Source organism: Papaver somniferum, chromosome 7 (genome assembly GCF_003573695.1).
Source record: "Papaver somniferum cultivar HN1 chromosome 7, ASM357369v1, whole genome shotgun sequence".
Lineage (NCBI taxonomy): Eukaryota > Viridiplantae > Streptophyta > Magnoliopsida > Ranunculales > Papaveraceae > Papaver > Papaver somniferum.
The window spans coordinates 208,268,732-208,286,019 of NC_039364.1; the positions used below are offsets into that span (position 1 = coordinate 208,268,732).

The following is a 17,288-nucleotide window of genomic DNA, read 5'->3' on the forward strand; positions in this document are numbered from 1 at the left end:
TAGACCCATATAGCCTATTTATACTCCTAAGCCTCATTTAATCTCGCCATAACTCCTCAAAAATCTTCACAGTGAAGAAAATTATTTTTGAGAATAATTTCTTTTTTTTTTTCTCTGTGTACGTTAATTTCCTTGAAAATCTTCAGAAACTGATTGATACGCAACCTAGGAAAGTATCTGGTCTTAACTCCACAACCATGCAGCATCTTTTACGTGATTTTCTTTCCAAAAATGAAACCGATATTCTTCTCTCCTGTTTTGATCGGGAATTGATTTTCTGGCCAAAGTTGATCGATCCCAACCACCATAATATCTTCTTATACTCATATCACATATACCCATTAAGTTTCAGCTCTTTAATCTCCCAACAGATCCATCAAAATCTCGAACGAAATTCTGCCAGGGAAGAAGAAAAATTTCCCGCCAAAAAAAAGAATTTGAATTTTGTGGAAGACCTTCCCCTATCCAGTTCAGGGGTGCAAATAGCAAGTGGGGTTGAAATAGACTTCTTGGGGTGGAAATAACCAAAACATAGGTGCCTTTAGTAATTTTCTGGGATGTTTTCCGCACTTTTTCGAGGTTCCTCCGGGGTATTTCTGGGGTACTTCTGGTCCACTTCTGGGGCGCTTCCGGTATACTATCAACGGAGGTCCAAATGCCACATTTTTGAGCCCATTTCGCCGCAAGGGATTATTTTTCCAAAAACTCCTACAAATAAATAAAACAACATAATAAGTACAAAAATGGGTACTAACAATGTATACAATTGGGCTATATTAGACACATAAATGCGTCTATCACATGCCTGTTGAGAGAGAGGTATAATTGTCGAATGAATGTTGATAGTAAGGTGAGAAAATGTTGCTCATTCGATGAATTGTTGAACATTGATAGTTGAACCAATATTTCTAGTCTGAGCAAATTTTGCTCGTTTGATGAATTATTGGTAGCAGGCCCAAATAAAATATTAATTTAAAATACTGGCAACTGGACCGAGTATAATCAATTAAAATGTTGATCACGAGATCAATGTAAAATTATTAGTGTTTGAACTGCATCATGAGCTTTGGATTCGAAATCCTAATTTTGATCAATTGATGATTTATTGAAAATCAACCACAGAGTGGAGGAGGGATCGGCTTCATGGATGATGGGACGACCATGTAGCGTTCAGATTCTCGAGTGAGCAAATACCAAAGTTTCTTGAAGACAAGTTGGCGAAAGGATGATTAAATGTTGATTTAATCACTTATTAAAATAGTGCTCGTTTGAAAATTATGTAATAAAACCTAATTATCAAGAAATGAGAGACCGACCAAGGGGTCATGGAACCGACCCTGGTTGGTCATGGGACCGACTGACGATCGTTTGATGAAATTCCAAGTTGTTTGGAAGAGTTTAAACCTAATGTGAACAAATTAGGTCAAATGATGAAATGTGTGGGACCGGCCTCTTGCAAGCCAAAGGGCCAACCTAAGTCGGTCAAGGTAATACACCCATGTCACCATAGTGTTTGTGTCTCAGTCCTGAGAATTTTGATATTTTCTGATGCGCGTTTGAGCAACATTTGAGAAAATATGAAGAAATCAGGGTTTTGCTCAAAATGAGGAACTTCATAAGATGAAGGAAATAATAATAATAAAATAAATAATTACAAGGTGCGGGACCGTCCATGGCTAAGGCATGGCCGTCCGGCTAATGAGCCTGGTCCCATAACACCTTTCCTAATTTTATATTATTTTCATGATGTGAAGGAAATATCATGAAATTAAGGAGTTTGTTGAAACGAAAGAGTTTCCTTAAAATGAAGGAGTTTCCATGAGATGAAGGAAACAATAATAATAAAATAAGGGATCGCAAGGTATGGGACCGTCCATGGCTAGGGCATGGTCGGCCGGCTACTGGTCCGGTCCCGTGACACCTTTCCTAATTTTATATTATTTCCTTGGTGTGGAGGAAAAATCATGAAACTGAGGAATTTCATAAGATGAAGGAAATAATAATAATAAAATAATAAGGAATTACAAAGTGTGGGACCGGATACAACTAGGGCATAACCGGCCGTCTAGTAAACCCGGTCCCATGACACCTTTCCTAATTTTATATTATTTCCTTGGTGTGAAGGAAACACCATGAAACTGAGGAGTTTCCTCAAACGAAGAAGTTTGTTCAAATGAAGGAGTTTTTCATGAGATCAAGGAAAATAATAAAATAAGATAAAATATGGGAAGAGGGTGAGACCGTCCACGGCGGCATGTTTGACCGGCCGGTGAGCCTAGTCCCTTAGGCGCCTCAGTTAATATTTTATTATTATTTTCTTTCCTATTTTGCATAGGTTCCTTCGTATTTTTTAATGTTTTTTCGTGCATTCAAGTGCTCGTTAGTGCATTATTGCTGATTACACTTGCACCATTTGTCGGGGCTTATTCGATAGTGGCTCAGATGCCCGTACGTTGAATATTTATTACTAACCTATGGAATTATGCTGGGAAGAGCCATGAATTGAAGTAATGATATATTATAAAAAAACGTAGAATATTTTCTAGAGATTCAGTTAATGAATCTAATGACTAGAAATAATTAATTGATGGCTCTATACTAGCACGTTGTCTAGGAGCATTAATTATTCGAGAATTGAGCGATATGAGCTAGTTGAAGCGTCATATTTATTTATTATGTATATCAGGGAAAACGTTGTTGCATCCTGAAGACGTTATCGCTCTATAATAGAAGGAAAGCTGTCTAGGAGTCATCCAATCATTAAGATGATCTATACACATGTCTTTTATATAGTCAGGGAAAACATTGTTACATCCTGAAGACGTTATCGCTCTATACTAGCAGGCAAGCTATCTAGGAGCCGTCCAATCGTTCGATTCTATATAGAAGTGATTACTGAAATTACTCAGTATTCATGAAATGTGTCGTTGCCTCAATTGAGAGACTGCATATTCATGTATGCTCTGAGAGACAATATACTCAGTCAGAGGCTCTTGTGGCATGAGTTTTCATGCTTTAATGGGAGACATAAGTCTCAATATTCATCTGACTACTGAATCAGGAATATGTAAAAGTTACGATTTTAGCCTTTGCCAAAAATCCACCATCAACAATTATGGTCTATCGTATTCAATGGATACGAATAACAGTCTTGTTGCCTACTCAGACGTTGATTGGGAAGGATGTGTAGAAGATCGAAAAAGTATATCTGGTGGGTGCTTCTATGTTGGTCAAAACCTTGTATCCTGGGACAGCAAGCAACAAAATTCACAGTCTCTCTCAACCTGTGAAGCAGAATACATTGATGCCGGTACTTGCTGTACTCAACTTCTGTGGATGAAACAAATGCTCATAGACTATGGCATAAATATTCCAACTATGAGTATTCTTTGTGATAACTCAAGTGCTATCTGTTTAATAGAAAATCCAGTTAAACATTCTTGTGCTAAACATATAGATATTAGATATCATTTTATTCGAGAATTGTATGAGAATGGAGTCATCAAACTAGAATATGTTCCTTCTGAACGTCAACTAGATGATATTCTTACAAAACTACTAGACCGTACAACCTTTGAAAATCTCAAGAATTCTATTGGTATTGTTAAGGTACATTAGTCCCTTACTTTTCGGTTTTCAAGTTTTGCTACTGACACGCATTAGTGAAAAACGATTCAACATTTCTCTGGTAAAGGTTGCTTTTATTGTTGTTCTTTTGTTCTTGCGAGAGGATGACAACACATTGGGGGAGAGTTCTTATTTGAACTTGCGCTTAATGATATATCTTTCTGGGGAATAGTGGCTGTGGAAATTGAGGTAACAATTTTTATTTGTTAGGTAATCGGTTTTCCTGTTTAAGAAAATCTTGTTTATAATGCATATATTTTTCTTTTGCTTAACAAAATTACGGTACAATTGATATTTCCATTATGCTGGGAATGGATTGATTTTATGATTCAATTGTTTCCGGATAAGAAAAACGGTGTCAATTTATTGACTTGTGATTTGGTATCTTCTTTATTGTTGGGTATCAAGTGTTTTTGCTTAACGAAATTATGTGCAATTGCGGTGCTGTAATGTATATATTTGTTTCAATTGCTTCCGGTTAAGAAAAAAAAATCCAAATCAATTTAATTTGGTTGTATCTATTATTTTTGGCTTAACCAAAAATACGGGATCATTTGTTTAGTCCATATGATCCAGATAAGAGAAACTAAGTTAATTCTAATCTTAGTTAGGCTTATCAATTGGAGGTTTTGGTTATTCAAGTCTAATCAAATACCTTGACAAGAAAAACTAGTTAAACTAACCTAGTGTTTGTATTGTCTAAAGAGAAAGGTCTAAGTTATTTTCGGAATAATTAGAGGCTGATGAGAAAAATAAAGTTAATTCTGATCTTTATTTTGGTCTTATCTAAAAAAGCGATTGTACATACACAATCGGTTCAACAATGGAATTAAGTATCTTAGTCAATTTGTTGGACTATAGGGAAAATTGCTTCGGGCAATTGTTTCCTTGATAATATATTGAAACTAAATTACTTTTGTAGTTTCGGTTTTAATATTGGTTATATAAAATGGTATGTGAAACCTTTGTTCTTTACTCTTATACGTTGTACAAGTCTTATAGATTTGTAAGATCCTTTCGGTTTGTCCTTTATTTGCTCGAAACTTTGTCATTTTGTGACAAAAAGGGGGAGAAATATATGGAGTAAACAAGTTATTTTTAATCACTAGGAAAGGACAATTGTGCTTAAACATTATATATAACGAAAGAGTAAAGCATTGACTAAGGGGGAGAAATACTACATATCATACCTTATGTGGTTTTTGCAGTATTATGGACTACAAAAGGTGAATAACAAAGATTTTCGGATTGAATATTTACCTAGCTTACCTTTAGGGGGAGCCTAGTTAGCAATTCGGGATTCGGCAAACGCACGGAACGGCAAACGTACGAATATTATACGGTTTTGTAAAATCCAGATTTGGTCCAAAATTCGGTCAACGGGACGTGATTCGTCAGTAATTCGGAACGGCATACGTACGTGTATAATTCGATTTATAAATGTGAGTTCGGCTCTGAAAATTCGGTATCTATATATAACAAATAATTTGTATTTATAAGGTCATAGACCAATTTTTATGCATATGTGTGAGTTATTTAGAGAAAAAATAAACTTAATATGATGATATTAATAATATATACAACATTAGTTATCCAAGAGGACGTCGTATGGTGGTTTAGATGCTTGGTTAGTGAGTTTGAGATCTCTCTCACCTTCACCTTCAAATCTCTTCAGTCGTTTTTGTTTCATAAAAATTACAACACGTCTAATATTCGGTCGTGTATGCTCGGGAGGCAGTAAAGCCCAAAAAGTAGAGTCTTTGAAAAGTAAAAGCTAAAGAATTTATGGAGAATTAAGCGGACGTATCATTCGGGATAAGTAAAATTCGTGAACGATTCGCGAATAATCCGGGAATGCCACATAATACGCGACTTGGGTTCGGAGTTGCAAACGTACGCGAATAAGACGGTAAAATTCGTTATACGGAAAAATTCGTGAATGATTCGTGAATCATTCGCGAACTTACTAACTAGGAGGGGGAGTAAAAGCTTTTGTTATTCAAATGTCAACATCGGCATTTATTTATTGAATATATGCAGGTTATTGTGTTGTTGAAACTTGGAATCAAGCGTATGAAGAATTGTTTAGCTCCATATGTAATAAGAGTTTTGTCACTAAAATTGACAAGGGGGAGATTGTTAGACCATAGCTCGGTTGAACTCACCAAACGTTAGTATGTCAAGTTTGGTTGTTATATTTTGGTACCAAAACTCATCTAGAGTCGCTTGATTAAATACTAGAGTCAACTTCGTTTAGGTTATACTAGAAAGTCTAGGAATGTTGAGACGTACAAGTATTACTCCGAAGATGGTCCCAGATGTGAATGGTTTCCTTGCCTCGTACCTTTACCTCGCTCAGGTAGCTGGTATTGATAGGATTATTCAATTTGCATTCTGCTGTCTACAGAAGGACTTGCAAGAAATGGAAAGACCTTATGTGCCTTTTCCAGTAAAGAAAACCCTCCATCACCTTCTCATTGATGAGAGAGAGAGTCTCTAATTCATTTCTGGACGATAATCAGCAAACCCTTGCAGGACTATCTCCTTTTATCAAGTCACTCATAATTGGAGTCATATTTTTCTCTACCCCGTTTTCTTAGTATATCAGTTTCCAGTTTCCAGTTCCCACCACTGAACAGGAAATAGTTGCATGACTCATGTATTGGAAGTTGTTTATTTTACATTTCACTTCATACAATTGACATTGGCAAGTCACTGACTTAACCTCGTAAATGATTTACAGTCTATAACAAATAGCACAACCATGAGGTGCTGTATTTGCGATATTGTTTCTTTAAGGATGCCAAATTCTTTTCTGCTCCACACTTCATTATATGTACATGTAGAAGAAGCTGCAGTTGAGTTTTTAACAGGAAGTGAATTAAGCAGACCTAATGACGAGACCCTCACAGTTATCGTTGTTTCTTGAGAGTTTAAGTTGAAAAACGAGAGATACAGTTCTCCTGCAAAACCAATAGTAACAATGAAAGCCATTAGTAAAATGGTCAAGGATACGATGGGGCTATATAGACCAATGAAGCGATGGAAAGTTTGAGTTAGCAAACCAGTTCTTCCATTCGCAGACCAAGATCGGATTCCTTGGGAATTAGCAATCTTCAATGGGTTCAGTTCCTTTAGCTTTTGTAACACCCGGGAGAAATATGAGGCACTTCTTTTGAGATCCTTCTTCGTTTCAGTAATAAATGGAAACTGAAAAAAGTGACCACCAAATTTTGTGTTATTCAAACTCGTTCTTCGGAAACTGAAGCTAGATTAAAGGAATAGAAAGCTACCTCTTTGTTATTTTTGCTAAAACAATTGATTTCGAGTAAGGTAGGGTGAGTTATGAGATTGAACGTAGTCTCGTCGTCTTCCTCAGGTCACCTCCGTACATAATAGGCGACTTTGTGATAGACCATAAAGTCATCTATTTTAAGAAAATGTGGTGTTGCAACACCTCAGTTATTCAAGGAGGACACAATAAAACTCGATGATACAACTACCAGAGAATTCGATCTTAATACCTGAGTTCTTTGCTCATCAAGATTAAGGTTACAGCGTCTATGTGGACCTTCATTCACGCCTAATATTACAAAAGACAACTAGACTGATCAATTGGGTCTGGGAGCTTCTTAAATCGACGCCTCAATATTTCGCCAAAGATTTGTTAATTCACCTGGATCAGTAAGCCAACCAAGTGGCAGCATGTCTAGGTCAGGCCAAGACTTTCCTCCTAACCCCACAGCTCCCGTCATATTAGCAGCAGCGAAGTCCCTAAAAGCGGAGGCATATACAAAAACTAGAAGTCGTTACAGATCACCTGAAAAACGAATATGCCGAACTAGTTCTCTATGTTACTATTTGCAGGGCAACTTCCTTGTACTGAGCAATAGTAGTGTACCTTGATACATCGAAATGAGCTGCTACATGATCCCACCTATCCCAATCATCAGCAGTTACCCGGTACATGTTCACAAGAGAACTTACTTGCTTGGCCATGGCAGGTGTTGCACTGGTTCCAGGAGAGAGAGAATATACAATACGGTGGTCTAGCCGCTTCAAAATCTGCACACGGAGACGAGTTCATTGATGACCTATTGAGTCTACGATATACTTTCAAGCCGGAGATGAGTGCACCCGATGTTCAATTCTATGCCATGACAAATCTCGTACTTTAAGCTTCAATGTCTAAAATGGAGAGTAGATTTCAAGTGTTCTAGTTATTTGTACACCTAGACATAATTGTGCTCCAGGATCAGAAAAGCAGTTTACCTCTGATACTGTACTTATCTCATCTACGTCCAAGTCGTCACCAAAAACACAGTCATGCTTCACTTCAAAATATTCACAAACTAATCAGTAAAAGAACATCTTAGTCCCCCTAATATTATGTTAGTCGAATGGGTTATAATAACGGATTGTGGTTTCAAATATTGTGTACAACTCTTGCAATTCGTAAATCAACTTACCAAAATCGACACCCCAATCAGCATACTGCTGATACAATGACCTTAAGAAGGCTTTTCCAGCTCCTGTCTTAGTATTCACACTCATGAAGCCTTCTCTCATCCATCCACAGGGTCTATTCGTCATTCCTATATCTTTTGCTCGCCATTGTTGGCCAGACTCTTCATAGGCACTTCCCTTACATAATTTCAAAATGTGAAAATTGATGAATGGCAAATTAGTACAGGTTGAGGTTAAGAATCGTGACAGTGAGTTTACTTATAGAGCTGACATCTTCGGAGTACATGAAATGCTAATGTTTAAGTGTGCAACAAAGGAAACAAAAAACTTAAAAGGTAAAGGCAGACACAGTAGCGCAACAGACCTTGTCGACATCTAAGATAGGGGTGTTTGCATTAACTGCCTGCTTACTTATTCCTCGCATAACATGAATTCCAAACTTCAAACCCATTGAATGAACTTTCTTAGCTACTTCCGCAAACCCATTCCCACCTTTAGAGGAAGGCCATCTTTCAGGGTCAGGAACCATCCTTCCAAATTCGTCAATTACATCGAATCCTCCAGCATAAATAGAAGAACCTTTCTCCTTCTTCCTAAACCATAGGAAATCTACAACAACATACTGAAAAGTTGCAACAAAAAAAAAAAAAAAAAAAAGAGAGATTATATCATATATCAAAATCAACGTGTTTGTCCAAATCATTTACAGTAGAGATATTACACTGGAAAATTGTCTCGAAAAATCGAATATGTCTCTGAAATTATAGTTTCTAACCTGGTAACCATGAGAGAGTAGTCTTTGAGAAACAACTTCAGCATTTTGAAGAAATTCTTCTTCAGAAATGATCCAGGAAAAGGCGTCATAAGAGTTCCACCCTCTAGGTGGGAAATTAGCTTGCACCTCTTGGTTTTCAAATGAAGGTGCTTCAGATAATCCCCTGAAAGTGGGTATTTTGTAACTTTCATTAGTTTCAAATCAATTAACTAACAATAATTTGCCATGAATTTGATTTTTCTATCCCAAGAAAAGCACGATTAACTACAACTTGACTAATTCATAAATTTACCACATCATCCAATTATGATTATACTACATCAGAAAAAGAAAGAAAGAAAGGTAATGTAAAGAAGAGGAAAGATACCTTTGAATAAAAAGCAAACAGCAAACAAGAAAGAAAAAGAGATCACCCAGAATGAGATTTTTCATGGAGTTGTTTTATCTGTACAAGAGCAGTTGTTGAATGAAGTGGTAGGAAATAGAAGTAGAGCAATAACAATCGAATTTTATAGATGTTTGTTTCAACAGTTATTCCTTGTTGATTATGTATAAGTAAAGTAAGGATGAGGATTAAGTTAGAATTTAATAAAAAAAATTGGCCCCAAGTGGATTCCAGTGGCAAGGGGTGTTTTTGGGATATGAAAACTAATTGGCAAGGGGTACTTTAACACGCAATTGGGGAGATGAAAATTAATTGGGGGATATGAATTACTTCCCCCTACCGATAGTGTCTGCTAAGGGGTGTTTTTGGGGGCAAAAATACTAAAGTACCCTTCCCTCAAAATAAAAATCAAAAAACTTAAAATCAAAAAACAAATCCCCATTTCCATCTCCACTTCTTATTAATCTCTTTTAGGGTTAAAGTTTTGAAACCCAAATGTTCCCCATTCCCTTTCAAATTCTCTTCTCCTTCTCTGTCGGCTCCTCACTTTGAAAACAATTTATTTTTTTCACATTCAGAAGTGATGAAGACCATGCCGGTACTGATAAAGGCCATGCCGGAAGTGATGAAGACCATGTCGGAAATGATGAAGGCCATGCCGGAAGTGATGAAGACCATGCCGGAAGTGATGAAGACCATGCCGGAAATATATTTTTTTATATCGCCGGAAGTGATGAAGACCATGCCGGAATTGGTGAATTCAATGTCGGCATGCTCGAGAACATCCTATCAATGCCGGTAGTCAAGTGAAAAAAAAATCAAATTTCTGGATACTTTTCATCATGTGCCGGCATGGAAATTTAAGCAACATACTATGCCGGCATAGGTACCGAATTAACTGACTGTGCCAGCAGTGGATTGATTAAAAACAAAAAAAAAGTTTTGAAGATCAAAACCAGAAAATTTTAGTGGCAAACATTTATGAAAATTTCAAACAAATGCCGGCATGGTTTTTTCGGTTGAATACAATGCCAGCACCGAGCTATTTTAGCTGCAACAAATGGTGGATTCAAAGAAAAAAAATCAAATTTTCAACCTCTTAGCAGCAATTCTCTCTTCACAATCATCCTCCACTTTCACCAAAAAAAATTCTCTCTCAAATTTTTTTCCACCTTTCTACTCTCATATCACTCACCCCAAATACAAATACAAATACATACTAATCATTTAACAAATACTTAAGATTTTTACTAATTATTATTAACCACTAAACCTGATTAGTGAGGGGTAGATTAAGATTTAAAAAAATACTTAGATAAGAGGTGACCCTGATTTGATATTTGGATCCAATTTTTGTCTTTTTCCTCTATACTAATTAGTTTTGATATCCCCAATTGCGCGTTCCTTCTTTGAGGACTTCTTTTTGATTTTTGATTTTTTTTTGATTTTTTTGTCATTATGGCACTTGGCATAAGATGATATAGGTGGCGCAACACTCCTATATAACATGGAAAACATTAGGGTAAAGAATGTCTAGGAGGTACCGGAAGATCCACCAATAGACAAGTAGAGAGCGCAAGACAGCTCCTGATTATGCTCATCTATCTGATGCAAGATGGGCTTGCACCCGTGAATACGAAGGCACACGGGTAGTTTGTTTACTCCGTGCATCAAAATATTCGAATGCTAAGAATTGAACTTGCAGTAGGAATCATTCTCTAACTTTTTGTCATCTCTCATGGATTAAGAATTAAACTTATACATCATATTTGACCCTACAAGATACAAAATCACCCCACTGATCTTCCAAGAAATATACACCAAAAATTTGCGATCACAAAAAGACAAATAAGGTGTACTACTGAGGATAGACAATGAATATAGAAACAAACTGTCAAATGCCAAAGGCACTCCATTGTGGGAGGGCAAAAACATGTTACAGGCTTGGAAGTACCTTGTTTAAGAATAAACGTGTGTTTTCTCTTTACATAGTTTCAGTATCTTCTTCCCACAATTTCTTACTTGCAATTAAAACTCTTTCTTCTCCTGAGGTGAGAGTATCAATTCTTGGTTCTACTTCAGATATCCAATCGTCCCATTGTAAAGCACTCAAAAACTTCCTTATATAGTTTATCACATGGGGTTTGTCTCGTATGATCACAAATCCATTAGGTCGTAAAATTCTGTCCATCTCAATGAGCAAATCCTCTGTGCTACAACCAAATTCTTCAATATCTGAGAAAACTGACCAGGCATGAAGTAGATCGTAGGTACGGGGATATGTTGAAAACGATTCGCACCTGTAGTTTTAAGTGAAACAATGATCTCATTGTTTGAGAAAAGCTAAAACACAAAAGCCAAAAGAGAAGAAAAATAAGAGATATTAAGAACATGCATACCAGTCATGAACAGTGCCAAGGAAACCTCGATCATAAATGATCTTTAGTTTGCTAGATTCGTTGACCGGAGAAACGTTCATTACCCATACATCTTTATCTTTGAGGGCAGCAGCAAAGCCACCAAGATTTGACTTCATATCAATTATGTTTCTGAAGGAATTCCTGTGTGTCACAGATTTCATTTGCTTCCAGTATGCAGCAACTCTAAAATTCCACATTTCCTGCATTACATGAATTCACGATCCATGAATAAAAATTATAGCTCAAACGATGGGAGCCTAAGTATTATTAGCTCACATGAATTTAATTTAAAACATCGAATTTCCTAGGCCCTAGGTATATGTATGTATACATATGAGAAGCAGAAGTTCAGAGAGAAAAACAAATTATGTGAAGGACAATGGACCAAATAAGATATAGATCACAATCAAATTTCAGATACCAACCGTGTCTTTTAAATATTCATCTGAACCTATACCAATTTCTTCCAGACGAGGAGGCACTGAAGTAAGCCTTTGCGGCCATGGAACCAGTCCACTGCCCCGTTCCTGATGCATTTCTGGTTTAAGAAATGAAGGAGAAATACAAAATAAGAAAAATATAACAGGTCAAAAACAGAAACCATTCCACCAGTTGAGAGAAGAAAATGAAACCTTTAGCCAACCTTATACAACAAAATAAGAAATAAATCCATAAAAGCCTATGGTTTGTAAAGGAACTAGGTGTGATTAGGCTTTTGATATATCACAGTTTTACCTTTTAGACTTGGTTCAAATTTTGATCCTTTGCCATATAAGATACGAGAGAACAAGGTGCATTGACTCTGATCTCTATGTTGAGCAAAAAGATTTCAAAGAAAATGGAAACGCAAAATGAAGGATCTCGTTTGCTTCTCTAAGAGAGCAAACACTGATCTACAGATTCATGTTGACTAAAGTTATATGTATACCAGAATTCACAATTCAAAACTTGTGTAAAGCATGATACAAAAACTGACGAGTTAAACTAATGACCAACATGGAACTACGGAAGAATGTAACATTATATACCTATCGGTGCATAAATCAAATATATCATTATGCATTCTGAAATCTTCCATATAATCACAGGTTGTACTTACTTGATGAGTATGGTGTTATGCATGCTTTCATAGGCACATTCCAAGATTCATCAGAATCATCATCCGCGCTGCACAAAGGGGGGTGGGTTCCAGGGAATCTCTTTGAGTAACAACTGTTGGTCAATGGCTTGGCCCATATAACAGTCTGCCTATGTTTTGAAGCAATTCTCCAACACATTCTGTTGAGCAGATCACTCATTGCAGTCCAGATTCTTCTGTTTGCTTCGTCATGAGCATACGCCTCAGGAGAAGAGTAAACAAAATAACCTCCCGGTCTTAGTAATCTATCCAATTCTAGCAAGAGAATCCCGTCCCTTTCAAGCCAATCAATCCTACACCGAGAGCAATGAACCATTTCAAATGAACGACTTGGATAAGGAAGCCTTTTTGTTCCCAACACACCCAGGGTTGAAGGGATTCCCCTCTCTAGTGCAAACTGTATCTGATTCTCATGTACATCATTGGGAGCAAGAGACATTGCGATAATCTGATGTTGAAGAAGGTAAGCCCCAAAACTTGCAACCCCACAACCAACATCAAGGACATTCCGTATATTACCACCATCATTGAGCTTCTCAGCAGGAAACTTGAGCATCTACTTAAAAGAAATGATTGTACTTCAGATACTGGTTTAAACGAAAACATTAACTAACTAAAAGACGATTATCATGCTGTGATTCTAGGTTAACTACTTACATTTCTCGGTCCTTATAACCAATTGTTCTTGACATGTTTGTAATCAAAAGAGAAAATCTAAGTCGTTAATCAAAGAATGGTAAGCAAAAACCACAGCAAAAATTTATACCCTTGCAAGTGATGCAATGTACTGATCCGCACCATTATGGAAATGAGTTCCGCCACCAGGGAAATTAATCTTATCCCCATTCACCACCATCCAATTCTGATCGGATTTCTCTTCTGCCAGATGGGTATGAGGTATGTTAGCCTTCCACACTTCATCTCTACTCTCTGGCCATCTGATAGGAACCTGAAACCCTAACATAAACCTTATCTGAATCAACTCAAATTAAACTAAACCAAACCAGATGAAAATATCGAAAAACCAACACTAACACAAATTAAACTAACCTTATATCCAATTGGTGGTGGTATAAGACAATTAAACCGTCTATACGAAGGCGGACAGTGTCTTTCGTAATGCTCCATCAACGACAAATTCAGCTTCAATTTCATTTGATATATGAAATTTCTATCTAAACATGGAATCAACTCTGAGTATTGCATATCACAAACCTATGATGGAAACAATACATAAATCAAAACTAAAGCATGAAAACAAATACGCGACAGGGTATTGCAAGTGGCAGATCACAAATAAACACATGATGTGGTATAGAAATACTTACAGGGATACTTTTAGGTACATCAGGATTATGTTCTTGATCTTCAAACATATCATCAAAATCTCTATGAATAACTCCACTAAAAACTGGATCACTCCCATCATCACTACCACCACCACCACCATGTTCAATAACAACACTAGGTAAACCACCAGGACCAAATAGTAAACAAACCAAACCTATAGATACAACTAATCCTATCGATATATATGAAAATAACTTTCTACCAACGATAAACTCATTTTTATACTTCATGTTTTTTTTTTCTTCTTCTTTTAGATCTAAACTAATAACAATACCAGATTTAATCACTAAACCCCTGATTGAAAACAAGGGCACAAACCCATTTTCTTGATTTCGTGGAGGGGTTTGACTATGGTGAGTATATGACTGATAGTGAGTGAGGAGGGACAGAGTTATGGACGGACCGCAGCCGTTTGTTTTGTTTTGTTTGTGAATTTTGGATTAACAGTAACGTTGCTGTTAATTAACTACTAATATGTGTAATGTGATTAAAGAGATAGTTATTGGCTGTTTTGCAAAGGTACGACCCTGGTTCTTAGATTTTTGGCCCTTTCCAGGATGGAATCAAAATTGCTCTTTACTGAGGCTTTCATCAATATCCATACGTTAAGCTGGTTAAGATTCAATAACTTTTTTTACGTACACCGCGAGAATTTTCCAAAAAACTTCCGGGAGACAATATTATGGGACCTCGTATTTTTCTATGTGGCGGAATCTAGGGGTGTATCTCTCTGAATTTTTTCCAGGAGATTTTGTTGGAAACAATATAGAAAATTCACAAAATAAATTTCAAACAGCTGAGTCGCGGAATAGGTCGCTATCTTTAAGGTATTTCGCGACTCTGCCTCTTTTATTGTGCTAGCAGTCAAAATTGTCGAAAAATTTATGGGATAAAACAGCTGATACTCTCGTGTTCGATTTCTCTGCACTATGAGAAATCGAATCACAATACTCTTTCTACACGTGCTCAGAACTCAAAAATAGATGTAAAACTCTGTTTTTACATCCTCTGCAAAACTAGTCTAATATAGCTCAAGAGAATCAATCAAATTTAATGAAAATAAATTTTGAGTAACTCCCTCAGTTAACTTTCCGTAACAGTAAGAAAACGGGCAGAAAAGACTGTCAAAATTAAAGACAATTAATTAGAGAATAATTACCATAAACGTTTTTCAAAACCAAAAGTCAGATGTGCAAAAAAAAAATAAGTTATTGAATCACAGACCACCCAAGACCCCCAAGTCCCCGCTCTCCCGGATTTTATTAGATATATATAGATATATAAATATACTTGGTCAAATGCATGGGTTGAGACTTGAACCCAAGTCTTTAGTGTGGGAGCCCAAAATAATACCACCACACTATCTCTCTAAGTTTGGTATAATATTACGAAATTATGTTTTTAAATATACATACCCCAACAATCCCCCACTTATATTTCAAAACATTGAGCAAGTGTTGTATAGTTGTGCATCTGCAAAGGTGCCTTTCGACTTGAACCTCTGCATAGTGTTAAACGTTCTAAGTACCAGGTGACTAGAGTGACTTGCGTCTTGAACTCTAACTAACATAGATTATTTAACACAAACAACTATATCTAGAGTAAAGTCCTTAAGTTCGCACATTAAGGCTATGTGCTTATCCCTTTTTTTAACAAATGATCTAGAGAAATGCCCAATTTCTCATAAAAGGCGGCCACACCTTCACATTCGTATAGGTGAGTCTATCAAGAATACTCATGTGTATCCCACTCTAACTTAAGAGCTATAGACTTCATTAAGAGTTAAGAAAACTCAACCTGTTTTCCACTTCAGGATATCATGCTATGGGAATGCATGACTCTATCATATCATTTATAACTTCGTCTAGTCCCTTTGAACCTATTTATAGGTTGGGTATCCATTTCAAATGACTCAACTTCTCACGGGCAAAAGTCCCATACTTTTAGAAATATTCCATACATTTTCTCTTTCTAATCCTTTCGTCAAAGTATCAGCTATATTTCCTTCAGACCTTACATGATCTACTCTAATAACACCAGTTGTGAGAAATTCTCTACTACTCCGATAGCCGCGGTACTATCGCAGTGGATCAAAGTGGCTGGTATCGGTTTTTTCCATACTGGAATGTCTGACAACAGACTCTTCAGCCATCCCGCCTCTTCACTAGCTGCTGCTAGTGCCATCAATTCAGCCTCCATCGTAGATTGGGCTATAATTGTATGTTTCTTTGATCTCCAAGATACAGCGCCCCCAGCAATAGTAGAAACATATCCACTGGTGGCCTTGGAATCATCTGAAAGAGTTTTCCAATTAGCATCGCTAAATCCTTCAAGGACTGCGGGGTACCTCTGATAGTGTAATTCTAGGATTGTGTTTCTTTTCAGATACCGCATAACCTTCTCAATAGCATCCCAGTGTTCCAAACTAGGATTACTGGTAAACCTGCACAAAACTCCCACTGCATAGGCAATGTCTGGTCTAGTACAATCAGTTGCATAACGCAGACTGCCAATTATACTAGCATATTCATATTGTCTAACACTTTCTCCAGTATTCTTAAACAATTTCACATTAGGATCAAACGGAGTACAAACAGGTTTACAATCAAAATATTCATACTTCCTCAGAATTTTTTCAATGTAGTGAGATTGATCTAAAGAAATACCACTATCAGTTCTAGTTATTTTGATTCCCAAGATTACACTAGCTTCACCCAAATCTTTCATGTCAAAATTCGAACTAAGCATTGATGTGATATCAATAATGTTGTACTAATAAGTTCGTTGAGGCTTGTGAAAGCAAAAGATTCTAGACTTAATAAAAACTTAAAAATAAAGAAAACTTAACACAAAATTGATTTCAAGATATGAGAAAATAACCTAGACACTGATTCCACTATTACACATGAATGAATGATGGTAAATAATCCAAAACTCTAATTATCTTTAAGTCCCTTATTTTCTTAACTCACAAATAATCAGGCAAATTCTCAAAAATTAATTGTATCCCCTAAGCATAGATTGTCTAATCAAAGTATAACTTATCTAATTGAATCACAACTAATGAAGAAAATTATGCAAACAATTAAAAACTCCGCAAAAGCAGTGATTGAGTGAATTATAAAT

At 36.5% G+C, this 17,288-nt stretch overlaps 1 protein-coding gene and 1 pseudogene across 1 annotated transcript; both read right to left on the minus strand.

The window, feature by feature from the left end:
• Positions 1–6,259: 6,259 nt before the first annotated feature.
• LOC113299471 lies at positions 6,260–9,404 on the minus strand (annotated as a pseudogene).
• Positions 9,405–10,959: 1,555 nt separating this feature from the next.
• Positions 10,960–14,589, minus strand: LOC113299472 (probable methyltransferase PMT9). The gene is made up of 7 exons (XM_026548488.1): positions 14,141–14,589; positions 13,863–14,027; positions 13,579–13,761; positions 12,774–13,368; positions 12,100–12,212; positions 11,654–11,874; positions 10,960–11,554 (listed from the first exon to the last, which is right to left on the minus strand). The coding sequence occupies exons 1-7, from the start codon at positions 14,390–14,392 to the stop codon at positions 11,239–11,241; spliced, it is 1,845 nt and encodes a 614-aa protein (XP_026404273.1). The 5' UTR covers positions 14,393–14,589; the 3' UTR covers positions 10,960–11,238.
• Between the last annotated feature and the right edge of the window lie 2,699 nt (positions 14,590–17,288).